The sequence below is a fragment of the Gobius niger genome (assembly GCF_951799975.1).
Source record: "Gobius niger genome assembly, chromosome: 4".
Lineage (NCBI taxonomy): Eukaryota > Metazoa > Chordata > Actinopteri > Gobiiformes > Gobiidae > Gobius > Gobius niger.
Genome location: NC_136855.1, coordinates 24,420,972 through 24,448,192, shown reverse-complemented (window position 1 = coordinate 24,448,192; position 27,221 = coordinate 24,420,972). Strand labels below are relative to the sequence as shown.

Here is a 27,221-nt window from a genome sequence, read left to right as displayed (position 1 = left end):
CAGTTTCAATATTTATTTAAGGATTATATGATTTTCCAACATTTGAGCATAGGTTACCATATTTTATGGGGTTGTCATACTACTTTGTGCGAAATAAGTAAAATGGGTTTCAGCACTGCCACTTTATGTTCATTACTTTGCTAAAACACTTGAACCTGCAAGTGTCCACAAACCACAAAACTTCAACACACATTACTAAACCCCTGAAAAGACAAATAAAATACAGTAAGTCATCTGAGTCTAATTTCCATGTGACACTGAAATTGAACAACATATTTGTATATCTAGTAAAGTTGTTATATTGTGACAAACTGTGCTGTAGGCAACATTATACTATAAATAATAAATAATTTATGCATTGGTAAAATACTGGACTGGACCTAAGGGTATCCAACACTCAATGCAATGTGTTCACGGGGGAAAAGTGTATTAACAAACAATTGTGATATTACTGGGTTCATTGCAGTACAATTCCTCAATTATTCTTTTTTTAACCCATGAAAAGGCATTATGGTGATAAATGCCAATGGTTTGAAGGTGGATATTCCTCAAATCCAAGGCACTTCCTGCTGTCACACAAGACGTTATTATGGCGAATGTCTCACTATTTGGTGGAAAAGTCTGTCTCGATATACAGTAGTACTTGTAAAATGCTCAGTAACCTGTGGTACAACTTTAGAACTATAAAATACTATTTAAATTATGTATTATGGTACAGGAAGTATTAAATCAATTTTGAGTTTATGTATCTACGAAACTGTATTGAAGTGAGCATTGCAACTACATATAATTTATCACAATGTGCCAATAACAAACGGTAAAGGGCTTTAATTATCAACACCAATAACCAGGACATAAAAGGTAGAGTACACTTTAAGGCACTGTACTTTTTTACCTTTGGCAAACTTGTATTTCATTCACAAAGTAGAGGCATGTTTTGGTGTTCACACAGCTAGCTGCAAAGGCCACTCAAAAGCATGAGCACAGTGCGAATGAGAAGGCAACACAAGTTTTTGATTTTTGAGGTGGTTCTGGGGCACAGTGGAACTGGCCGGATTTACCCACCTTTGATAGTGTTCAAATCTGTAAGAAACAAGCTTGATTAAGGCCAAGAGAGGGTTCTTTTTGGGCAAGACTCACCTGTATAAAAACTATTACGGAAATTAGCTTCACCTGAAGTGAAACACGAGTTGACACAGTGGATTTATATTTTTTTCTTTTAATCAGTGTGCTTATTGTGTAGGTCCCAAGCCTAGTTTAAGTGATAACAGCATTAATAAAACCTGAAATAAAGCCACAACAAAATAAACATATTCATAATAGTCCGCATGTGCTTCACTTCTTGAATTAAACTACATTTTTCAGATCTGAAAAATAAAAGCGCATGTTTTCACAGTGTTGGTGTAAGATTGGGAGTGCTTAAACATGACATGAAATACATCTTAGGGCTACCTCTGGTAAATATTTCAGATTATGTTATTGTGTATTTTAAATATTGTCAGTTAAAACAATCTACTTTCTTTGGGAAATGTACTGGCTGTTGTGTATTGTTGAGATTTTAAACTATAATTACCATCACAAAGATAATACAAAGACCATATGAGACCAGTTAAAAGGCCAGTATTTTTTCTTCATTACATGAACCAAAGGACGTCACAAAGATTTCCATTTATGAAATTATTATATACATTTATCAATAATCATACTCAACAGAATGAGGATTCCCATTTTAAAACTTATACAACTGTACCAATTCACAGCTGCAGTCCATTACAAAGAAACACGAAACAAATTCATAACAGCGGACGCCACCTAAAACCATGACAGACAAGGCCATGTAGGCAGTACTTTGAGTTGAGGCACTGCCTCTGGAGTATAGTCTATAAAGAAGCATCACTCACTCCTTCACCAGTCTGTAAATGTGATGTTGCGCTCCGTGTTCGCTGTTGGAGACCTCAAACACACAGGCCATGCACAGCAGCGTCTCCTGTGTCTCCCTGTTTGTCACCACCTGCAACAAAAAGGCTAGCGTCAGTATTTAACTGGGTACCTAGGTTTTTTATTTGAGTGCACCAGGAGATAATTTAGACATACTACTTTAGAAATGCCTCAAAAGAACATAATTTCATGACACTTTGAGACCCCACGTGATGTCTCCGTCTCTGCCCCTTGTCTCCTGCTGATAATGTGTCTCCTCACACTGTGCCTCATCCCGTAAGGAATTACAGGAATGTGGGACCCGCCACTATTCACCTCACATCTTTTAGCTGTTTTAGCTGAAGACACCACACAAGCTGATGTAAGAGGAGTATGAAGCATGTTTGACCTCTGGGTTGAGTGGTTACCATGAGGATAGTGAAGTTCTCCAGCACACTGTTCATCATGTATTTCTCTGGGAGATGCTTGAGCTTATGGATGAAGTTGATCATGTATTCACACATGGGCGACCGGCTGATGCGATACACAAAACGGCCATTCTCAAAACGAGCGTATTCAGTCTGAAAAGGAATCACACACAGAAGACCATATGAAAAAATGCTAATAAAAATTTGATAAAAAATATTACTATTTTCAAGACTTTTATAGATACTGCCCATTTCATCATTAGGACCTATTTGCAGTCAATTTTATTCACCTCATCTGTCACAGTTCGGAATTATAAAAGCTTTTTATTATTATTTATTGAAGGCCATACCTCTACTTTCTCCACCACCTGTTTGCCAAAGGAGCAGACTTTTGTTGAACATGTGATGGTCATGTTCTCAGAACTCTCGTATTGACTCGTAACACCATAAAATGATCCGGTATCATCCTGGACATTGCAGTTTAAATCCGCCTATCAACCAGAGAAAAAAACACTATTTTGTACAAGTACAAAATGTTTAGCAAAAGGCTAAAATCAATTAATATATACACGAGTTTTGCACATTGTAATTAGATGTGCTAAACGTGCCTATAATGGAAACAGCCTTTTACAGGGTGTTAAATGAACTTTGCTAAAAGACTGATTTGTGAGGTTGAGCTGCTCTATTGGAGAGTGTGGCCTCTGTCTGCCCTGCACATCCTGTTCATTACAGCCACAAAAAGACCCCATCCTTCTCCTTCATTAACCTCTGCAGTTATACATTCATTATTGTGGAGATTCGGCCTTTCATTTGAATTTTAGATGTGCCGGTCACTTCAAAAAGAATTTGAGAGGACTTGGCCCAAGAACACGCGCCCCTTACTTTGTTGGTCACCGCTAGTTAGCATTTTGCACCAGACAGGAAGATGCAAGCAGTGTTTAGACTCCATTCAATGTCCACAACCGGGTCACGTCATTGTTCCAACATATTACACTGAATTAGTGAGTGCTCTGATCAAAAGCTCTCCTGCTATGCCAGGCCAAATATAGCTAGTGCTTCACTAAGTGTACAATAATTACAGGCGATCCACTTTCTATGAACCTGAGCACATTTGTAATAAATAAACATCTTATTCTAATTTATACAACATATATTCTGAGAAATAATTTATCCGTTCAGCTTCTCTGTTCGGGAGTTTATCTGTCTTTTGCAAAGCAGTGATTTGTCAAACTTAGATTTGAGTTTGTCACAGAGAGTATATTGGCTTGTGGCCAATGTAGTTGGAAAATGCTTACCCAAAATTTAATAAGGAAGAAGGAATTCTGGGGACCCTTTCCATATAGCTCCTTGAGTCCTCCTTTTTTCTCAGGAAACTTGTCATAAATTTGTCGAATGTCCACGGCCTCCAATAGAGCGTCACTGTAGGAGTGGTTTGTCTGACCAATGTGCACAAATAAATGTTTGTTGAACTGGAAAAAAAAAAGTAAAAATGCAAATTTTTACGATATTAATTCTTGGGACAAAATCAACCTAAACCAAAATCAACCTAAAAGTGAATTCTAAGTATATTATGCATCTTTACAAACCAGTAATTAGGTAATTAGCAATTAGGTAAATACAATAGTTTCCTGCAGTTGGTGTGAGTTGAATGATTTGTGTGTTTCTCACAGAGTCTGGGTCTCTCTGTTGCTCAAGAAAAGCAGAGAACTCCACCAATCGTAGCTTGGACGTCCCAATGGAGCGACCTTGCCAGGCAGGTGCTGCTGGAGCCTGGGTTGCCGTGGGTTCATAATCTAAAACAACCATCAATATTTCAAAATGTGCCAACACACAGCTGAGAGAGTTTATCAAATGTTTTTGACATAATATAGAAACTTACTTGAAATGGCTGTTGTAACAGTTGGCTGGATTGGATAAGCTTGTTGTGAAAAAGGTTTGATGCTGCAAAAAAACAATGGCCATCAGTAATACTATATTGTTTTATGAATAGGTCTAGATTTCAGTTCAGTGTTTTAGCCAAACTTACTCTTGCGAGGATCCGGGTTGACTAGCTGATATCATACCATGCCATAACTACAAGGTGACATACAATAGTATTGTTAGAGGAGGGGAAAACAGAAAAAGATGAACAATGTCCAATTGTGTCATGTATTCGAGGCAAGAACAAAGACTCTAAGCTCATGTGTAGTGTCTGCAGTTATCTTGACTAGCATGACTTTGATCATGAGCTTATCTGTTAGGAGCAAGGCATTAGTGTGTAATGTGATTTGGCCTGGTGTGGCACGTATGTGTAACAGAACTGCTAGATGAATATTGGGGGCACTGCACAGACTCACCCCTGCTCCGGGGAAGGCTGGGCGCGGGATGCCTGGGAGCCCCAGCTTGTTGTGAATAGCCGTAGCAGAGACGATCTGAGCGGACGACATGGCGGCCATGCTCTGGAGTGCTTTGTCCTTCACAGCTTGATCCTTTAACAGTGTCACAAAAGGCTCAGCATTCACAGAGACAGAGACAGCCACCACCAGCCACACACTCAGCACATTTAACAACAGCAGGTAAAAAGAAATGCAACAGTGTTTCTGTGTCGCATAGTTTTGGTGTATGTGCACCAACAATGAAAACTGAATTCCAACAAACAAAGAATGAAGGTGGTATGCCATTATAAGTTTCTTATTGACCAATAAATTACAGAAATACTTTGTTAAAAGTCAGCATGAAATTGTTAAGGCAAAGAATGAACAAGTTAAATTGAAGGCCAATGCCACACTAACGCAGAGTTGGTCCACACTAAAGGAGAGGTGCACTACAGTGACAACAAGTGACAACAGAAATGATTCTACAGAGACACATATCAAATCCATGCAGACTCGCTGTGGCGCAGGCTAAAGGTAAAGCATGCTGGCAACAGAAGCTGTGGAGCAGACTCAAGCTACAACACCACACAACAAAGAACTGCAAAATGAGATGCAAATGAATCGACAACAGCGCAGCATCTACTGTGTCACTAACAAAGAGTGCAAACATAAAAAGATAACAAGACAGGGTTTTGGAAGGATATCAGTGGATTCAAAGAAAGGAAAAAAAACAACACTTACCATACTTGTAACCTGAATGAGGAAAACAAAATTGATTTGAAAAGTTATACTAATTGTTATGGGTAAATCTCAGATAAATACATGGTGTCTATTGGAGGCATTTGTTTTGTTTTTTTATCTAAAAAGTAGAATATTGTGGAAGAGATTTTCAATGTTTTTAATGTAAACATATAGACAAATATTTTTTGCTGAAGTAGTATCACTTGTCAATAATATTCTTTTTAGATCCTCCAATATGTGCTATTTCCTTTACAGTCGATGAGGTACTGTAATCCAACAGAGATTACTGGAAGCAGCGGGTTTTCCACTGATGACCCTCTAAAGCACAGGGCACTTTTGTATTTCTCTATGCCACTGAAGTCTAATTTGCTTTAAATGAGACAAGACAGGGATTCATACAAAAGCCGCCTGTTTTGTCTCATTCTGAAAGAACCAGGCATTTATGTGGCCCGCTGCCTGTCTGCCTTGTCCCCGCTGTAAAGCACACACTCAAACACACACATGCACACACACATTAATAAGGGGTCATTAATTCCCGGTGAATACTGTGTGAGAAGAGCAAAGAGTTCAAGTCAAAATTTAAAGTCACCTCCCTATGAAAAGAGGGAAGAAAGATGGTCTATGGTAAGTCTTCTTTAATATACTTTAAAATACCTCAAATTGCAGGTCAATATTATTCAAGATTACCCCCTTCTTTCACAGAGCTATCCCCAAGTCTTAATGTGCCACTCTCAAAAGCTTTTTCTTTAGTGATTTTTTTTCTGAATTCTTTACCGAAATAGCTGACAAGAACGCCCTGAAATGGCGACATCTGAACCAGGAGGAAGGAAAGTCAATGACAGTCCTAGCATTGTGAAAAGCCAGGATGAACTAGAGATTCAAGGGAGGACAAGAATAAAGCGCATGGGCCATAGAGCTCTGAATGTGTGCGCCATGAGGCCTTTGATAGCAAAGCAAAGTTGGGCTACTGTGTCAAAAGAGGTTAAGGTGTAATCTCATCTTTTTTTTTTTTTAACACAAACCCTTTCCGCATGCCCCTCTTTTTTCTATTTAATGCGTGCAGCAGAAAAACATGAAGACAGATCTGGAGTTTAAAGCCACTCACAGCCAATGCCAGCATGCTTCCCGAATGTGCCTTTTTGATGTAAAGACAGGGAAAATGCAACAAACAATGTGCACCACAACAGCAAAGCAAAACATCTAAATTGGCGTTAATTTAATCAATGAAATCTATGTTTAGATGAATGACATAATATCAAATGTCATGGCTGAATCTATGCTTTGACTTAGTGTATTAGTATGACATAACATACATAGATATTGCTGGACTGTGTCATACTTCTCAGAGACTGGTAACATGCAAGAAGGCTGCACAAAACTACAACACGCACCAGCATATTTCTTCAACATTTGAATAGATACGTGACTTTTTATGAATAATAAAATGAAATAGTTACATAAAATATTGCTGTTTTGCTTTTATACGTACTGTAGCTTCCACAAGAAGAAATGAGCAGTCACAAAACATCTATTATATCACTACAAATTATTCATTGTGAATTTGTGATGTATATATATTATTTTTACAATTTCCTTATAATTTAAAATACTACATTTTTTACAATAAAAGTACTTTTTTTTTTACTATAAAAATCCTTTCATCATACAGCTCTTAATTTCCCAGAGTTCGAGTCATCTATGAAATACACACAGATGTATTTGTGTCCCTCAGTTTTTGTCATTCCTGTTTCCGTCACCCAAAACCTCTCCCTCTATGCTATTTTTCAATGACAACATTAACAAGAAATTGTCCCTTTTGTTGCCAATATTTATTTACTGCTTTAAACAAACTGTTGTGCTATTTCTTCATATTTAATTAACATAGACGTGTGAGATACTTGTCAGTCTAAATTTCAGTCACTAGATTTTCAGTAACATGTTCAATACTTTAACCCCTTAACCGAGTGCATTTTCCTCAGTTCGCTTTTAACCAAATCTAGAAGCTTCTCGACTGGAGCTTCTCATTTGAAAGCTAAGACCGACAAAGCTCATCTTAGCTTCTTCCTCATTATGATTGTCAAGTTTTTGTTGCTTTTTTGACATGTTTTGGGCACATTTTTGTGTCTTGATCACAGTTACATTACACACACAAAACATAATGCGGCAGAAACGTAACAAAAATGCAACAAAAAACGATGAAAACGTAATAACACAACAAGGAAGAAGCTGAGATGCAGGTCTTAGCTTTCAAATAAGGTGTTACACCGACCTATAGGCTAGTGTAAGAGGCAGCTTTTAGATTTGAGCAAAACCGGAGAAAATGTGCTCAGTTAAGGTGAAAAATGCAGTAGTTTAAATACTCGATGTAAACTTTTCCGATGAAAGCCATCAATCCTGATTGAGTCAAACCAACCTCATCTCATCATGAAACAGAGCAGGGGCAAATCAAAGTTCCCGACATTTTCTGAAAGCTGGTAAAAAATATACCATGAATATTTAAAAAAAAGTAAATTTTGAAGTTAAAATACTTCAGTGACTGAAATCCAGATTCATTGCTTTTTTGGTGCAACCCCAACATGCAAAGACTTTTACAGGATTAGAAAGATAAGTGTTAGAGGAAGTCACACACTACAGGACACAGAAGAGTGAGGCTGCACAGCGGCCACAAGCCCAGAAGCAGGAAGCGCATACCTTTAGCTTGGAATGAAACTCACGAGATTTCCTTCTGGCAAGAACCTGAATGTGACTAGACACCTGCGGGAGTCAGAGAGGGAGGGGCGACGGGGAGGGAGGGGGAGGAAACAAAGGAAGAGCCTGTAACCATGGCAATGAAAAGCCCCCTGCAACTGGGCAAAGCCAGACGTACCTTAATGGCAGCTTGGATTTCTCGAACTTTCTTTCTTGCTAAGACCTGTAAGTGACTAGACACCTCCATTTCAAAAAGACAAAAGGGGGAAATCAAAAAGTGGATTACACATGTTTGTTTGTTTTTTCAGAGGTCAGAAGCTGCTCCAAGCTACAGAGCACGCAAGCAATATTGATGAATGTTGTGAGGTGGTGTCACTGCTTAACGGCTTAATATTAGCAGCTGGCAGATGTGATCCGCTGTGTGCTGAATCTGCTGGTCTGATGTTGGGATATGAGCCCAAACAAATGACCAGCCAAGTTCAATGAGGCCAAAACAGACTAAATAGATGCATTTGAATTAAAAGTGTTATGTATTTTTATTTTTTTTATAAGGTTACTGGCACGTAGAAGGAATCGTAATTGTGTCATATTTTTCTATGATTTAACATCGAACATTAAATGCAAAAGAATATCCACTTAAAACATCACAACAAATAAATCACAACATAAAACTGTGAATTTTAAATCCCCAACAAATCCAAGTAGAAGTACTGTACTTTTCAGCACCTCAGGCATAGTTCACATTTTTAACAAAAATATTTATCCTCGTCAAACATACAAGAGGTATTCATTTATGTGTGAGCGATCTCTTTGAGCTGCTGCTCCACTCAGTCCTGGAAAATAACTGGTCCACCTCTGGGATACGTAAAGCAGAGGGGAACCACCCCCATACAGGAAGTGCCTGCCTTGCACACGCCGCCTCTGCACAGTAAACATGTACACGGCCACTCTCTCCGCTGAGCCATGTAGCCAAATGCAATCATTTTATAAAGGTGGACGGGAAAGTCCTTTCTTTCAGCTGCCTGGTTTTAGCTAAACGTAACCTGTAATTGGCAAAAGTGTGTGTTCGGCTGCGAGACGTGTGGGACTTTGTTCGGCCTTGGGAAGATCCTGGCTGTCAGATCAGAGGTGGTTGGGATGTATCTTTGAGAGCACTACTTTGGTCTGTACTTTGGTTTTATCCAGGAGAGGAATTATCTGAACTTTCCATGGGGATCGCCTGATGCACAGAGCTCAGTAAACCAAATTGTGTAGCCAAACATACTAACTTATTACATGTTGCTTTTTCATGTGCATGCCTGATTTAAAAAAGAAAAAATGCAGCTTGAGATGCGGGAGGAGAGAGGGGCAGAGGGTGTGAAGTAGAGGTCAACCAATATATCGGCCAGCCAATATTTGGGGATTTCACAATATCGGCAATCGGCAGATCTCGCGGCGATAAAAGCCGTTATCTCCAGGACCTAAAGTGATAGAGACGAAGTCAGGGCCTCAGTCCTACAACTTCCTAGGCCTCAAGGGAACAGATAAACATCACGATGAAAATTGGTTAGCTAAAAGTTTCACTAAACCTCAGTGAAAATGGACATGTATGTGGCATGTCACTTTGAAGCATAGAACCTGGAGAATTCAATCACTCAGTAAGTTTTAACCTCCACAATTGTATTTTTGATCGCCGTGCAAAATGCCGAGGCAAGCAACATCATGCTAATGCTAATGGCAGCTAATCAGGGCTGGGACAGAAACCCTGATTGGATCACGTAAAGTAATAAAATAACATCGTCTGGAGTGGCCAAGTATCTATGTTTTTACAGGATTATAGACCAGACATTTGGAACAAAAATATTAATCAAAAATATCGGCTAGGCATATCGGCATCGGCCAATAAAAATCCCCAAAAATCGGCATCAGCATCAGCCTTAGAAAAAACCATATCAGTCAACCTCTAGTGTGACTATGCAGTTTGTTCTCAAGTCAAACGTGGACTGGCCTATCACATTTCTACATTAAAGACATATGTATGGTTTATGGATTAAGGGGCAACGTCAGGAGATGGGCGGCGTTTCAGAGGAAGCAAGTGTCTTACTTCCAGATGGAAAAGGAAATAAACTCATATTTCAACAATTGAGTGTTGCATCTTGCCAAAGTGTTATTAGTCCTATAGTTGACATGTAAGGTGTAAAATAGCGTGATTTTGGTCTTTTATATCTTTGTGCCCACAAACATCTCAAGTTGATTTGTCCAGTTATGTTATGTGACTTGCTTCTGTTCTCTCACCTGTTTCCGAGTCCTCGTCTTGCCCGTTCGCAGCTTGATGTATCTGGCAATCAGCTCATTTCGGCCTGTACATAGAAGAGTGGAGAACAATCATTCAATAATACTATGTTTATCTAGTATGTTATTTGTATTATAGTCAAGCACCCTTTATTGCTGTTCTGTTTTTTGTTTTTTTGGTAGCACTTTACAGAAAAACTAAACATGTACTGTTATTCACAAATTAGTTTAAGATTATGAAGACTCGTGTCTCATCAAACCAGATTCTGGCACTGAGAACCACCATGTGACATGAGCATGAAACAACTTTCAATTATCCTGATTCAATCAAATTTTCTTCAAAGCTACTTTGAAAGGAAAGAAGGTTAGCTGTTTATAATGTTACAGAAAATAATTAAATAATTGAAAACAGTGCAGGGCTGACTAAATTATAAATTAAGCATGGCTTTATAAAAAATTCCAATTAACAACGGCTCCAAACATTCTTCTGCCCTCAGCGAGGCTCTAATTGATGTAGCAATGCGCATGACCCCTTCTTAGCCTTTTCATATGGTAATGACACGCCGGCGAACAAAACTATTACACAAATTATTGTTAAGGAGCCCCTCTCATTATGGGTCCAGACGAACACTAACCAAAGCCATGGTTTTGTTGGGTCTTTTCTGAAATGCAACAACATAATGACACATTTTTCGACATTCACTGCAGTTTTAATTAAGGCCTCTCATTTATGATGAAACAACGGGGATGTATCAATGACAAAAGTCTTCACCATCAACAAAAGATACACATGTAGGTGTATAGAGGGATAATAAGCTGACATCATGAGAACTTATGTTTAAGAAGAAACATGTAAAATCATGTTTGGTCTTTAGACTGCAACAACTGGCAGTGTGAAGAACATCCTTTGAAACATTTAGGTGTGGCTGTAAACCCCAGAGACTCACAACCTGTGGCCATGCACCGTGAGTGCACTGTGACAACAGTGTAAAACAGCAGAGCAGAGATTTTCTCTGTTTTCAATAATCAATGAATTACACACAGTGGAAACGTAAGATGACAATACAGGCATTCATGCAAACTCCTGATTCCCAGATCAAAGCGCACAAATGGCTAGCTGAAAGCTTGCGTACTATTGAATTATTCATTCTGTTCACCAGAAAAAAAGCTCACTGGGTCTGTCCCAGATATTTTTTTGCAACTTGTCCTTGCACGGGAATACAACTACAGCTAAACATTTTTTTGTTGATAACTAAACGTTTATATTTTTGTTTGGGAATTCAAATTTAATTTTAGTTTGCCCATTCACCTAAAGCAATGGCACATTTACATTTCGAAGTCGTTTACTTAAAAATGTTAAAATTATGAATTTTCCTCCCCCTACATGTTCCAACAATGTCCTAATGTGTAGAATGAGCCCAGACCTGTTCACCACAACTGCCTCTAAAATCCTGCACTGTGGTGCAGGGTGTTAATTTCCGTCATGCACGAGCTTAAAGGATCTATATCATGCTATTTTAGCCATTCCAAAGTTAAGTATAGGCATGTATATGATATATTGTACTTTTACCATTATGGGGCACTCATTTTTGTGATAAATATAAGTGTTTTCTGGCGGTATTTTTCAAACCCGGATGACAAAACGCTTCGATTGAGTTAGCCCCGCCCCCTCTCTCCGCACATACAACTTACCGTAATATAAATAAACAGCAATAAGTGAAGTTACCTCACGATGCAGTTATACGGAGTTGACATCTGCAACACAGCTTCATAAATGGCTAACACACAAACTAACACGCGTTTGGACTGACTCACCGCTCTGGTTCATCGCTGTTTACATTATGGGACTCGCGTTGGTTATAAAAGTTAATCCACTTTGGTTCTGGCGAAGGTTCCCCAAACATCCATCAGAGACAGTCACAGAAAAACAATATTTTGGTGATAGTCGCTGAATCCCAGAGAAAAAAACAACTTCAAGTGGTCTCTTCTTGAAAAAAGTTGAACAAACTCCCGTCCTTGTAGCCAAACGCGCTTCTTTTTCTCCGTGACATTATCGTTAGGTAAGAATAAAGAACAGGTGTGTCCAGAATAAGTTACAACGAGCTCCATCTTCACAGCTGCAGCGCAAACATAACGTCTGTTCAGACGTTCAGGGGATGTGTTTGTTTTGGCCACAGCTGACCTGGAAGCACCTCGGCACATCCTTTTTTTCTTTTTTTTTTCTCTTTCATCTCTCTTACGACAGAAATAATGAAAAAGCTGTTTTACAAATTAAAATCAGGCTGTAAGACATTGCATTACAGACGTCGAGCACTTCCGTTCCGCTGTGACGACACAACTGAACAGGTCAGTCGTTCACCAGGAGAGAGCAGAGCAGCTGCTCAGAGAGCAGGATTCAGGAGGATTACTGAGAGCTGCGTGAATGAAGCCACAAACCACTCTGGGGGTGTTTTTGATAAGGAAGTAGCATAACAACATGGCTAAAAGCTCTAAAAAGTCGATTTTGCATGATATAGGACCTTTAATATAGAAGGTGCAGTTGCACGTATTGACCTGAGGTGCCAGTAGTGAATATAAAATGGCGAACTTGCATCTAGCCCCTTTAATTAAGTAAAACGATTTCAAGTCTTCACCAGTAGGTTTCACACAAATTGATAGATTCATTAAAAAAAAAAGTAACCATTGAATGTGATGGTAAAGTATGTTGACCCGAGTCGTCAAGAGGTGCTATTCAAAAACACATTATACTGAACTAGCAGCAGCTCTTGAGAGATTTGACACACATTGCAATTTGGAATTCAAAAGCTTGCCATTAACGTATGAATACTTGGTTAAGTGTTAAGGCTAAAGCAGATGTGAAAATGTATGTTATTCAGGCACAATGAAATAAAAAGGATAAAAGAGTAGTGCAAGTGTAAGAACTGTAAAAATGTAAGTCACATGAAGATCAACTCAAATCTGACCAAATCTCAAATGGTCTACTCAAAAATATACCTAAAAAAAGCAGTGATCGTTCCTCTTCAACCTCAAAGAAGTAAATTTCTCATTTATTCAAAAATCTGAATTGGTCCTCTGCATCTGTAAGTATTTGGAGAGTGGAGACAGTGCCACTCACTTTGAGAACTTACAAGATTTTGTTTTTAGAAAGATGAAGCAGACAAATGAGATTCATATTTCATTTGATGACCACAGAAAGCTACGTCAATTGTTGTTGGCAGGGAATAGTTTTGTTCTCAAAGTGTTCTCTGTCAAAGTCTGAAGCCGTTAGTTTGTGGCTTCCATCGTTCGTCTGGACAGTTTTATAACGGTGGCAGCTACCGAGCTTTTCACGCATCAACTAATTTCCTCTGTCATCAGATGACTGATGTTTACATTGTAATTGATAGGGGATACGAACAACAAATATAAACTGTTATTGGTCCTTTCAAATAGATTCTTGAGAACTAACACAAACAAATGATCTTCATGTGTCAGTTCAGATATTCAGGACTAGCTACAGTCTCTAGTGCACACATTTACAATTACAATATAATGCAATTGCACACTGTCCTGATATACAGACAGATAGATACATATTAAACAATTACATTTTAGATTATCTTATTAAAGTGGTAGTCTGTAAGTTTACATATTTTACAAATTTAATAGATTGTGTATAATTGAGCGCCTGGGTCTGAAATTGTAATAATATGTTTTGTAAAGTCCCTCCTTTTGTTGAAAGCGGTGCCATCACAAACAAGCTTTCCTGTGTCAGGTCCAATCAGGAGGGGGAGGGAGCTTGGTCATTTACTTTTGAAAGTTTGTTCTCACACTCCTCCCTTTGGAAGCATCAGAAGCAATTTGTTACATAAAACAACTGCAGACAACATGAGCTATATTTGACAAAAATGCAGCATATACTTTTTATACAATTTCAATACATGTCTAATGTTTTATGGCTAAATATCATTTATTTATTGATAGGATGATATTAGGTGTGGGGTTTGGCTGCAACAACAACAACAATATGAAGGCATCCAACCCAGGTTTGGGAATTGCGCACAGGAACTGGAAGCCTTTTACATTTTATAAGAAAACCATTACTTTCCAAGTGACTGAGATGTGTAGCAAAGGCATTATGTAAGAACAATCAATATGAGGTTAACATGAAGCTGGCCCCTGTTTTAAAGGCGAAGAGTGAGATGACAACATGTCTTTGTTTGACGGATCACTTCACAGGGACCAAGCACACACACCAGCAATGAATTAGAAACATAATAAAGTATGTCAACTATAGACTCTCACACCACTGCAGAGTGCAGGTGGTTTCTGTGCAAGGTGAGATAACGCCGCCCCCATATAATCTTTGGACTTTGAACTGTTTCAGTCCATAGTGAAACATTTGGTACTTTGTGCAATTTAGCACATGATCGAACGATATTGCAGTGAATTTAAAGAGAGATGAGATGAGATACCTACCTATCTACCTACCTACCTACCTACCTACCGACCTTTATCTGCCTGCAGCAGTATGTGAATTGTCTATTACAATTCAATGGTGATCAAATGGAAGAAACATTCACGTCAAATCTGAGACTTTACACACACAAAACGTATCTGCGACGCTATTAGGTTTTAAAAGACAGTGTGAGACTGTAATTAACGTCTCTTTAAAAATCAATTTTTTAGTGGACACCAAAAGAAATCAATACCGAGCTCGTGTTGACCTTATTGAGCGGGATAAAAGGCTTTATTGCAGGGTCTGGGTCAAGAGCAGTTGAGCTAATGTGTTGGTTTAACAGTAGGGGATTAAAGGTGAGGTGTTCTCTCAAAATCTTACAAGACATCACAAACCTGCAGGTCACTAACCGGAGCCTTCCGGCAGACAGTGAGAGCACATTACAACAGCCCTCCTCTGCTGAGTCGGAGCAGCATTGAGATAGGACCAGACTCTTCATCACCCAGCGGGGCCAGCTCAGTCCATTTCCTTTCTCCCACTCTGTGGATCTCCAATGCGGCCACAGCTAGTCCCAGCTCTACACATTATGCTCACAGGGGACCAATTTGCACAGCCAGTTCTTGTCTGAATCACTCTATCAATTAGGAAGGAGCCACTGTGTTCATCGTCATATACATTATGGCTCAGGTCACGGTGCAGAGGTGTGCCTCTCCGGAGAGAGCAGACTCAGAGGAAGAAATAAATGGTCAGAGAGTGAGGCACAGTTGGACAGGCATCTGGACTAATCTGAACGGACAGCTGTAATTATGAGTCTCACGAGGAGCGCAGGGCAATGTGTGAACACAGCACTAACCGTCAGGAAGGTCCAGGCCCCCCTTCTGCATCCAAGGCAGAGACAGAGGCAAATCAATATTTTCAATCTTTTTAGATCAATTTGGCATCCAAGCACAAAAGGAAGACGTGTTGACTGTGGACAATATAAAGAAATGAAAAGTCAAACTTTGTGGTCATAATGCGCTCTCTTGTTCTTTCCTTTACCCAATGGGCAAAACACTGTTTGGAGTCATGTCAGCTGGTGTAACATAAAATAATATGTGTTGAAAATATAATAATATAAAACAATATTTCAATCAACAAAGATTGGTGTTATTTCACAACAACAGTGAATTTATGCAACATTGAGCAGACCTGGAAAAGCCAGACTCTGCAAATTTAACCTATAATCTTTATCTGATAAAATATATTACAAATAAGGCACAATATTCAGATTGCAGGACTTTAAAGATAAACGAAATTGTGCATCTCTCAATTTTTTTCTTTGAGCCCAAAGACTTTCTTCTGTTCCACACAGAGATGATCAAGCCCTTGTTACAGTGTGGCCCCATGTTCCAGATGGGAGAATAATGGCAGCATTCAAATTCCATTCAAATGTTGATTGCATAAAATCGGCCCATCAGAACGAGATCATCCATCAGAGTGTTTCATCAAAGTGATGTATCACCATGAAGACCTCCTTGGAGTGGGCGACACTGGCTCTTTAAGACGCCAGTGCAGTGTGTGTTTTAGCCAAACAAAAGCAGTCTATTGGTAACATGTAACCTGAAACCAAGCAGCCTGACTCACAGGGCCTCATACAGACCTCAGAGCGGGACACACCCCATAGTCCTGTAGTCCTGGTTCATGCCTGACACACAGCAGCATAAAACCAGCATTATGCACTTTACCTTTCAGATCTTCACCACTGGAACTTCACAACATGGAAAATATAAAAACAATATGCAGTGCGATTTATGAGTTGTTGGACTCATATAGGTATTTCTAATTTAGTTTCTATTGTCTAAATAACAAGTGCATTAAATATTTCTGCTGTTCTGAGTATCTACTAATGTTGCATCAAAATATTATAATTTGTTCAACCTTTTCTTTCAGGAGTCATCTTCATTCATCATCTTTATTCTAGCGCACATTAACTTGACCTTGCATCATTTGCAAGCTTGATGCTCTACATTTTACTTGTTTTAGAACAGATTGGCACAAAGAACAACATCAAAACAACATGGAGAAGTATATATATTTTAAAGGAACAGGCCACCATTTTTACATACTGAGATATGTTCTTGCCTGAGCATAGATGAGTTGATGCGTACCTGTCTGGTCTTTGTGCGTGCCCTCAGTCACGCAAAATGACCAAACATGTTGTTAGCTTTTGGCCTCTCCCAATGTTTTCCTATAGCTCCAAACGGGGTGAAGTTAGAAGCGACCAAGCTCTTCCACGGGCACACACAAAGACAACTAGTCTAACTTGTCTAAGCTCAGGTAAGAACATATCTCAGTATGTAAAAATGGTGGCCTGCTCCTTTAAGCTCAAGTTCTACAATCCCTCTGTGAATCAATTAACTGATGCAGGACAAAGTAGCTTTGACGAACCTACTAAACACAAAATAATTCAACAGTCAAAACTCAGAGTTGTCATCTTGAGCCATTATTCCTTTTTTCTGTTTCGACTGAGCAGTATCACTACATCCTTCATGTTTCACAGAGATTAGTGATGAAGCCCCAACATCAGTGTGGATCCGCTACTGAGCACACGTCCGTTAAATAATACGTACTTCAAAACAAATGCCACTGTGCAGAAAAAAGGGGGTGTACATGTGCATCTGTTGAGGGCTACTTTGATTACAGTAACCCACTGACTGACTGAAGTGCTCAACTGGGGTTAAATATAAAAATGTCATAGGCTACTGTTTTATACAGTCCATCAGATAATTTTTAACGATCATGTTCATGTACCCGGTCCTAGTCGCCGAGGACACTAAAGTGAAAGTCATACCAACAAATTGAACCCTACACATTTAAGAACACCAAGCCTGAAGTATGCAAACAAATATCGGAAATTTTAAAAAATCCAAATCAAATCCAGTGGAATCCTGCAGACACGTGATTAGTGCCATTGCTGGAGTTTGTCATTATGAAGCCAAAACCTGCCTGTCAACACCCAATCTGCACATGATTGACACCACACCATTGATAGCATGGTGTGGTGTCGTCCTATATTGCGTACTATAGGCCCCATATTGGGACAGAGAATGGCGTTGCCCAGTCAGCTGGACAGCACAAATATGACTGATTGGAATAGTTTAGAAACCAGTAATGACACACACATAAAAAAAATTAACCTCAAACACAAAAAGGACAGGGTAAGGGTAGGACCTGAGTGCTGTGATTGGGCAGAGATGAGTTGTTTCCTGTTTTATTTCCTGCTTATGAATATCTTAAAGTAGTAGTTGTTCCACAGCTCTTTTCTCCACTTTTTAAATTGTTTTTAGCAAATGTTAGTCGATGTTCACTAGTACCCCAAACATGAAGTAGTGGTAGTATGTACTTGAATAATACCAAAATTATATACATATATATTATATAAAGTAATTAGCATATTTTCATAATGACATTATTTTTCCATCACCTACATCAATGCTATTTACACTTTTGAAAGATTCTGCTTTTGAAAAGAACTAAAATAATTGGACTTTTTTACCACCATGTGCGTGAAAAAGCTCTAGTGCTAGTCTGACAATAGCAGGGGAACAAATGAGGGATTATTCTGGAGGAGTGTGATGCCTCTCCTGCCATGAAGTTCCTCACACTCTTTCTGAGTGAATGCAGGTGACTGAGGAGCCTGAGCTGATCCCAGAATTCCTCATTATCCGCGCAGCAGGGAGGATCAGGTCCAGGCGCTCCGACTCGGAGCATGCTCGGCCCAGGGAGACAGGCCCCAGACGAGCACAGCGCTGGGCTATAGGCCACGCCAGGTCTGCTCATTACACCTAACTTATCTTTGGCATCTGTGCAAACCAAGTGCCACTTAGTCCAAACAGGAGGGGTCTGCACTGACGACATGAGAGAGCAATCAATACAAGCATCACTAAACAGCTTTACATCAAAACATACACATTCACTGACATGTCCACAGCACCACTTTTCACGCAAAACAAGGGAAGTATGATTATGATGAATGCTGACAAACCAGAGAGGTGATAAACATAAGATACAATGCAAAGACAAAATCCCCCTGAAGGTTGATTTTGCGTCATAAAAGAGCTCTGCATAGCGCATTTATGTGCCCAAAGACAGAATAAACAGAAAGGCAAAAATTCACAAATACCATTTAACTCGTAGGGTTAGTGCAAATACATGAGGCAATGAATAAACATACAATTTGTGTGAGACGTGTTGTTTCATTTATCAACTCTATTTCAGGGGTAAATGAATGCAGCCGAGCACAGCAGGTGCATTATGCCAGAGCAGAATCTGAGGCCTTTGGCTTTGGGCTGGCCAATGAGTTAGATTTTTACTTTTTAAAATACTCTATCCCAGACTGCAGTAACAGGTGATGTCAACCATGCATAAGCTGGGTCTTCACTATTAGCCACAAAGAATAGAGCGCCTGCACTGGAAGCAGCAAAGCAAGACACTTCAGGTAAACACCACAATAAGCTAAGAAGTAGAAATTAGAAATTGTTTTGTAGCACACACAGTTGCTATAGAGACTGTTGCTAATTAACTGCTCTCTAGCCTGGGATAACAAAGGGCTTAAGGGCACTCAGGGCGGCTCCTCTTATGATGAGCTGTGTATGGAACACAATGCCATCCCCAGGGTCTCTCCACCACAAAATACCTGTCTCCTTGCGGCCAACCTCCAGCTCACATGCCATGAGAGCTTTTGTGCCTATTCTTTCTGTCCGCTATACAAGGGCGGAGAGTGCATGATTGATGCAGTGACATGTATCTATCCTGAATAAATGTAGAAAACCTCAACAAAGGCCTTTTACATTGCATCCAAGCAACAAGTATAAGCTTTACCTATAACTGAAAATATACAACAACATCCTCCTCATTATACGCAATATAGAGAGATTGTTGATGAGATGATTGTGCATTCAAATGGTACAAATCAAAGGGTAGTCATGTTTAACCCAGAACATATCGTGTAAATGTAAAGTTGGATAAAGTGAATGTTGTGTTGTCTGAGCTTAGATCTTTGCAGTAGCAGCTCTGAAACTGTCAATGTTTGGAGTCACATGACGGCTGCAAGCCAATGCTCTGAAGGGCCTTGGTCTTCCTCTTTACATTGACAGGCTGTGAGACAGTCCAAAATATTCCCTGTTCACATGACATCAGCCAAACCAGGGGAGAGGTGGGGGTGTTCAGGGGGGCACAGCTGGTGGCAACAGCACCACCATCTGCTCCTGACTAATAGTTCATGCTGTTGTACTTATAAAACGTGCACCTCTGTGAACCAAGAGGCTACCAGCAGAAACATTTTAGAGATTCGTTGGTGACTGAATCACGTTGTATTATCCCTTGGTTGAGTCACTTGCTGTATGTTCCTTTCAGGAAGAAATATCTACATTAGAGCTGTATAATTTCTGAACAATATTTGGAAGCGTCCAAAAACTATAAAACAAAGTAAACTGCCAATAAACAATAATCAATATCTGCTTGTTAGAGTTCAGATCTTGGCCTGAGGGTTTGGATGGGGTTGGGCGTCAAGATTTTGCATTATTTTTTATTATTGTTATAAATATCATTATTATCTCCAACAAAAAGCTTTACCCATGCAAAGTTTCGATTCTGCCTTGTGCCTTACCTAAGTAAATAAACGTATCCCTGTTATAACTGCTGAAAAAACCTGTTGAAATTGATGAAGTTGAGGTGAAATTACCCCGGCACACAGAGGTTAGAAGTTAGCAAGTCTACACATTTTCTCTTAACACTAGTGAACTCAAAATGCTAATTCATTGCACTTGTATTGTGCACCCCTTGATCAGTATTCAAAGTTACACAAGTTGGCAGGTGTTGGGGTGTGACAAGAATCGCGACAGGTTGAATTCAGTTACAACATACACTTTTTAAACATGGTGAGGGGCACTGCCATTTGAGAGAAGACAGAGTTCAACTGATGCAAGAGTTCAATACATTTCAGAAAGTGTTTGTAGAAGCCTAAACATGGATTTTTGCCATAGGGCCTCATTTCCTAGTTATCCAGAGTGTTGTTGATTTCTGGAGATATATATTTTTTTTAAATTCATGCAGTCCTAATATTTGAAGAGTTTAGTGGTGCTAGGCTAGTTCTAGGCTAGTACATGTCTATGGTAGCTAGCAGCCTGCATTAAAAACAGTCTGACCCAAGCACAGTGCACCTGAGGCAAATCCCTTATAACACCAGACCACCAATATAAATCTCTGTGTTGACAGAATAATTATTGAAATATAACTATTTTGCGTCTAAAAGAGCTTATATTTGAGCAGCATCAGCTTCCTGGTTGTAAACTACGCAGCGGCGGAGTGATCTGCTGGGTCATTACTACACGTGGAATTCACAAAGGAGCTTTCTACAAATCAGATATGGCAACGTTTGGAGGACTACCCGATGATTTTGAAGAGGTTTTTAATGCAGGATGCTACTGCCCATAGACATGCACTAGCCTAGCACTAGCCTAGCACTAGCCTAGCACTAGCCTAGCACTAGCCTAGCACTAGCCTAGCACTAGCCTAGCACCGCTAAACTCTTCAAATATACGGACTGCATGAATTAAAAATATATATATATCACCAGAAATCAACAACACTCTGGATAACTATGTCAAAAATCCTGAAATATCCCTTTAACAACAAGGTAAGGGATTTAGTTTTACATAGTTTTGTCTCATGAAGGAAAAAATATGTTGTTGTCCGCAAAGAATATTGCTGAGTCAAAATAATTACAGATTTTGCGATCTTCTAATTGCAAATGCTGAAAATATGATTCCGGTTTGATTACGATTAAGTGTGTCCAGTGCTAATCTACCTTATTTCTTCCAATAAGTATTTTGATTAGATTTGCAATGAATGTGTTCAAATACCAAGACATCCAAGAGCTTTAACAGTAAAGGGCAGATTCCACATCTTCTAAATTTGTTTCTATTTTACTTAATTCCACATCCTCCTTCGCTGCTTCAAAGGGCTCCATTATTGTGTTTTTAATTAGTATCAGATGTATTTTTGTGAGTTTGTGAAATTACAAATCTCACATGAATTCATCATGCAGCGCGAAGTTGAAATACATAGGTTTGTAAAGAGGCCTAAACTACAGGGTTAAGAGGTTCTCTAAAAAACAAGACCCCATGGAACCTGGATATCAAATTGTTTGAAATGATTACAATGGATCGTCTTGCAGTCCTACTCACCATACATCTTGCCCTCATCTGACAGTATGATCTTCCTGCGTCCACAGGGGGGGTAGATGGCTAGAGCCTCCTGGAAGCTCTGCTCTATGTCTGGGCTCCACACTCCCTCTGCGTCGTTGTCTGCAGGTTTGTCCGCAGAGTCACTCATCCTCTCCAGGTCCTCGGCAGGGCTCTCACTGCCGCTCCAGCTGCTCGGGTCAATGGTGGCGTTGAGGATCTCCAGCTGATGCCTGGAGCCAACTAGGGGGAGAACTGAGAACACCAAAAACACAATCAACAACAAAAGTAGTGGATCTCCAGGAAGCAACAGCATGTCATACAAAAGAAAACTTACAAAGTTTGTGTGCCCAGAGTCGTCATTTAAGCAACCAAACATTTAGCTACTCTATTCACTGAGAAAGGTTTCAAGTTGACATATAATATACAGTATACACTAATTGAGTAAATATTTACTTTACTCCACCCACTATCATATTTATTTAAGTGTTTATTTACACTTACAAAACCAGATACATTATTCTAGTGATAAATAAAAGAAAGTCAATACACAAAGGCCAATATTATTGGCCTTGAGGGACTTTGATTAGAGACAATGAGCTTTCAAAAGAGCAACACAAACGTCAGATTTTCCATTTTACTGAGGAACATTGAGGGATATTAAGTGAAATGGCAGACCTCCATGTACAACAGAGGTAATCATGTGAAATACTTAGTATATTTTACGTATTTTTGGCTTTAATGTACGGGACAGTAACATCAGATGACCACCTAAAAACAATTTGGGGTCTTGAAGCATCACCAGTGTCACAGGCTATATTGTGAAATAGTCATCTCCTCCATTATAAATAGAAAGCAAAACATATTCTTTGGCAAGTTAAACTGCCATAATATTATATAAAGTTAGGACAGGTCATTCTTTAAACAAAGGTAGAATCATTGTTCAAAGAATCATTGCATCAAAGCGCTTTATAAGGAACCAGTCACTCATTCACACACCAGTGTGCACAGACACTGGAGGCAAGGTGGATGAAGTGTCTTGACCAAGGACACAACGACATTGTGCACCTGCCCGATTCGAACCGCCAATCCTCCGATCACAAAACAAACCGCTCTTCTCTCTGCGCCACCATTCCCCCGAATAAAGTAACAAATAAAATAAAGTAGCAATGCTGCAAAAGTGGCAGAGAGCCGCTGAAGGGAAGAGGTCACAGCCTGTAGCAATTAGCTTTATATTTTATATTTTTACAAACTGCTTATAACAAGCTAAACTATATGTGGACTGTGTCGTGCCAATGTACACAGTCTCCCTTGGGCTACGCTCAAACCCTAGAAAAAAAATATAGATATATTTACTAGTAGTAAAAAAAAGCTGTGACTCCTCCATGTACCACCAAGAGTATGCCATGTACCACATTAAGAGAAAGACTGATGAGGACAAAAAGATATGAATTCGGGACCAGATTTGGCCATTGGGCCTGATGTTTGTTATCCGTGCAACAAGGATATTGTAGAAGTGATATTTCTGTTCCATTTACAAACACAACTTTCATGAAGTTTGTCTGGAAATCATCAATAACAAATACACAGCATTTAAATACACTGAATGTTGTGTTTGCATCCTTTTCTTGCTTTTCTTTTCTTACAAATATTTCTGCCAACATGGACTTTTATAATATCCTTCCTTGGGTTCCTTTCATTCACATCATTGTACAGAAACTCCCAACTGAGCAGTGTGTGCGAGGTTCCTGTCTTTTCTCAATCTCAATCTCCTCTTACTCCAGACAACTGCTTCCTCTCAGAGCCCGATCCCATTCAAGTCTCACAAGCTGTCAGGAAGTGGGAATACTAGCATATGTTTCTTGCAGCATGCCGGCCTGTGAGGGGGGATGGGAGCAAGCTGTTTGGGAAAAAAAACTCCCAGAGCAGAGAGAGGAGAGCTTTTACTGAATCTGTGTTTTGTGGGGCGACTGCTGACGCTGCAAAACGGATTCACAAACCAAAGAGGGAGGGGGGAAAAGTCCTACTAGTTTACTAAACGTGCACCTCGTTCAGATCACTAAAGATCAATTATTATGGTAATCATTTCGAGGTCCAGTTTGATCTACTAAGTGTAGCTCATGTTTGATAATTAATTAAGATATAAGAGAAAGCTTTAAGTAGATTATTGATGGCACATTTTTTCAGAAGTGTTGCTGTTGTTAGTTACTTGCAAATTTTGTCATCATAATCACGTGATAAAAGTGTGACAATGATTTTTCCTCATTAAAACCTATGCTGGTTCACACAAATGATTATATAGTGTTGAATTTTTCAAAAAATCGATGCTGAAAATAAATTCTTTTTTTTACGTCAGATCCAGACACGTGATTGGGAGTGGGTGGGACAGTTGAGCTCTATACTGTTTTATTGTCACATTATTGATAGACACCACAGAGATGCTATTGGTCAAATGGAGACACATGATTTCACAAGATTGCCATTGTGATTCCAAGTCATGTGATGCCAATCGACCCACTCAATTAATACACCGTGGCATCGGCCGGATGAACGTCACAACATTTATCCAATAGTGATCAAGTTCGTCGACTCCATCTCCTTTACCTAGTATAGTCTCGGATCAACCCACCAAATTATGGATTACCTCTAACCACAGTGGCTGATATTCTTAATTTCATTTTCAGGTTTAGCCAAATTTATTACGAAAATGAAAATACTACACAACTTTGGCGTAACAATTTGTTATGTGTCATGCTCACTGTTACGTTTGTCCTGCAATTACAGAGGATGTACCCTGGCTGACTCATAACCCGAGCAGCTTTGGAAAGGCCCCCGACAGATGACAAACATAATGTGGCAGGTTTTGCAATGATTGTACTTGATAATTTTACTATCATTGACGTAACAAAGACCGGTGCATTGGAGTATAATGTGTGGATGTGAGGATTACCACACTACAATAGCACATTTAAATTACATAAGCCATTGTAACCCAAAGTTCATTCTGTTTTGGGATTAAACACTTCAGTGGATGGATGAGTCATTCTGTAAAGTGCTATGCCGTTAGAAATAATTTTCTCCGAGTTATGCATGCATCATGAGGAAAAAACAGAACCTTTGAGGTAAGAACTGAACTCTTTGACTGTGACAAGCTTCAGTCCCTGTAACAACAATCTCACACTAAGGCTGAACAGCATCACAGAGTTATTGTTAATCCACATTACTGATGAGGAAAACACAAGGTGGCTTTAGTGTGAATGTAGAAACGCTGAAACCAGGCTGAATAAGAAAACACACAGATCTAATTAATATAGGGCAGGGTGATATGGCCTACAATTAATATCACGGTATAAAAAAAGAAATATCACGATAACAATATATTTGAGGATATAATTGACAATGGTTTATGCTGCTCTGATGGAGCTGAGCATAAATGATATCGTGTCCAAAACGATATGAAAAATGACAACGATATAAAAAATGTATATCGCGATAACAATATGCGATACGATATGGCCCACTCCTAACTGACCCGTATAACTGTCTTTTCGGCAGCAGAGTTACCAGAAGGAAAGACCGCACTCATCACAGCCACTTCAGTCCTGTCTCAGAAAGAATACTGCAGAGTCTCGGTCAGTGACAGGTCCAACTGACTGAATGACAGCTTCATCCACCACTCCCCTTCCCTCCATGCCTGCTGCTCTTTTTCGTACTATATTTCATATTGCACTATACATAATATTAAGTTTAAGCCCTTTGAGAGTAAAATTATTATATTTTTTGCATGTACTTTATATGTGACAATACCAACTATTAACAATATAGCTATTTTAATTACAATTCAATTAAATGCAATAAAAAGGTCACTGCAGATAAACAGTAGTGAATGATTCAAACTGTTTTTTGAAAAGAAGGCTATTGTCAATTCATCTGACAGACTTATACAAAAAAATCAACACAAATTATGTCGCATACTGATCCATGGCACCATGGTTGTTTCAATGCAAATAATCAAAGAAGTTGCCAAAGCAGCCGGTATCTTAGAGCACCAGAATCTGAACTAATTAAGCCAATGAGAGGACGGTATGAATGCCAGCCACAGAGACACGAGGGGCAGATCGATAATTGCATACTTCTGTCTTTTCTGACCGTGCACCATAGAAATGGCCTTATTTGTGAGATGCAAGGGTGAAGATGGCCGAGGTGGAATAAGTGAGGGATGGTAGCTAAGCAGAGTAGTGAGTAGTAGCTGTGACACGGCATTATGGGAAATTACACTTACCGTGAGATTACATAAACCACTCGCCAAGCAGGAATCCAGCTTCTTAAATTAAGAGAACCCATTTCAACCATCAGACAGAGCAAGGTAATGAAATAGCAGATGAGAGGTCTCAAATGCAATTTTCCATGTGGGGTTCTTTTGTGCTGCTATCTCACAGGGTGCAATAATGATTCTGTGAATGACTTTTGTGCACCCTGTAATGGCCCACTGTAGTTAAGGCCACACTGTGTAAAATCATAATTACAATGTGATTTCGGAAAATTCAACGTTTTCAGCATCTTGCAAATAAATATACTCGCTTTGGCATAATTAGGAGTGCAATGTCATTTGAGCAGGGCACAGCGGACCGGGAAGGCATATAAAACCTCTAGTAGCGACGCAAAATCCATTTAGTTTCTGTCAATAAAACACATTTTTCAAGTGTTTGCAAAGCTTGTTTACAGAGACAGCTGTATTTATTCAACAGGTTAGACCTTTACGTATCGGAAAATTCTAATTACCAAATGTCTTAAAATGAATATTTACAGAGCTTTATCAGTCAAGGTAAGGCTGAGGCATGCAGTAAATAAAATCAAATGGGCACAAATTAAGATGAAAAGGCTCTGTTTAGAGAAGCACGCTTCCTTGACTGCTTTAATCAAAGGCAAGCATTTGACAAGTTACATTTATTTGAAGCATTAACAGAATCGCATTCATCTTATTGGATAAAATTTCACTGGTATTGATCCTGTATTGCACTATGCTTTCATTTAAGCCTTAAGATGTATCAATAAACAAGATATCCAATAGTAATTTCAAAGGTCTGGGTCTGCTGGACACATTTGAAAAGCCTTCTGTCTCTGTTATCGGCAATGGCACCGTGTTTATTTCATGCCTCTT

At 39.3% G+C, this 27,221-nt stretch overlaps 1 protein-coding gene across 4 annotated transcripts in view; it reads right to left on the bottom strand.

Moving 5' to 3' along the window:
* Positions 1–224: 224 nt before the first annotated feature.
* tead1b (TEA domain family member 1b) overlaps positions 225–27,221 on the bottom strand; it is a 31,844-nt gene continuing 4,847 nt past the window's right edge. Inside the window, exons 1-13 of one of the 4 annotated variants that reach the window (XM_079555941.1) lie at positions 22,064–22,309; positions 10,403–10,467; positions 8,307–8,369; positions 8,132–8,194; positions 5,441–5,452; positions 4,682–4,813; positions 4,372–4,418; positions 4,225–4,286; positions 4,014–4,138; positions 3,641–3,814; positions 2,696–2,836; positions 2,346–2,498; positions 225–2,011 (exon numbers count right to left, since the gene is read on the bottom strand). In XM_079555941.1, the coding sequence (XP_079412067.1) occupies positions 1,898–2,011; positions 2,346–2,498; positions 2,696–2,836; positions 3,641–3,814; positions 4,014–4,138; positions 4,225–4,286; positions 4,372–4,418; positions 4,682–4,813; positions 5,441–5,452; positions 8,132–8,194; positions 8,307–8,369; positions 10,403–10,467; positions 22,064–22,211 (1,299 nt within the window). In that variant the 5' untranslated portion in view covers positions 22,212–22,309 and the 3' untranslated portion in view covers positions 225–1,897. Of the gene's footprint in view, positions 2,012–2,345; positions 2,499–2,695; positions 2,837–3,640; positions 3,815–4,013; positions 4,139–4,224; positions 4,287–4,371; positions 4,419–4,681; positions 4,814–5,440; positions 5,453–8,131; positions 8,195–8,306; positions 8,370–10,402; positions 10,468–22,063; positions 22,316–27,221 lie in introns of those variants that run through there. The other 3 variants (XM_079555942.1, XM_079555943.1, XM_079555944.1) reach the window with 3 other exon arrangements.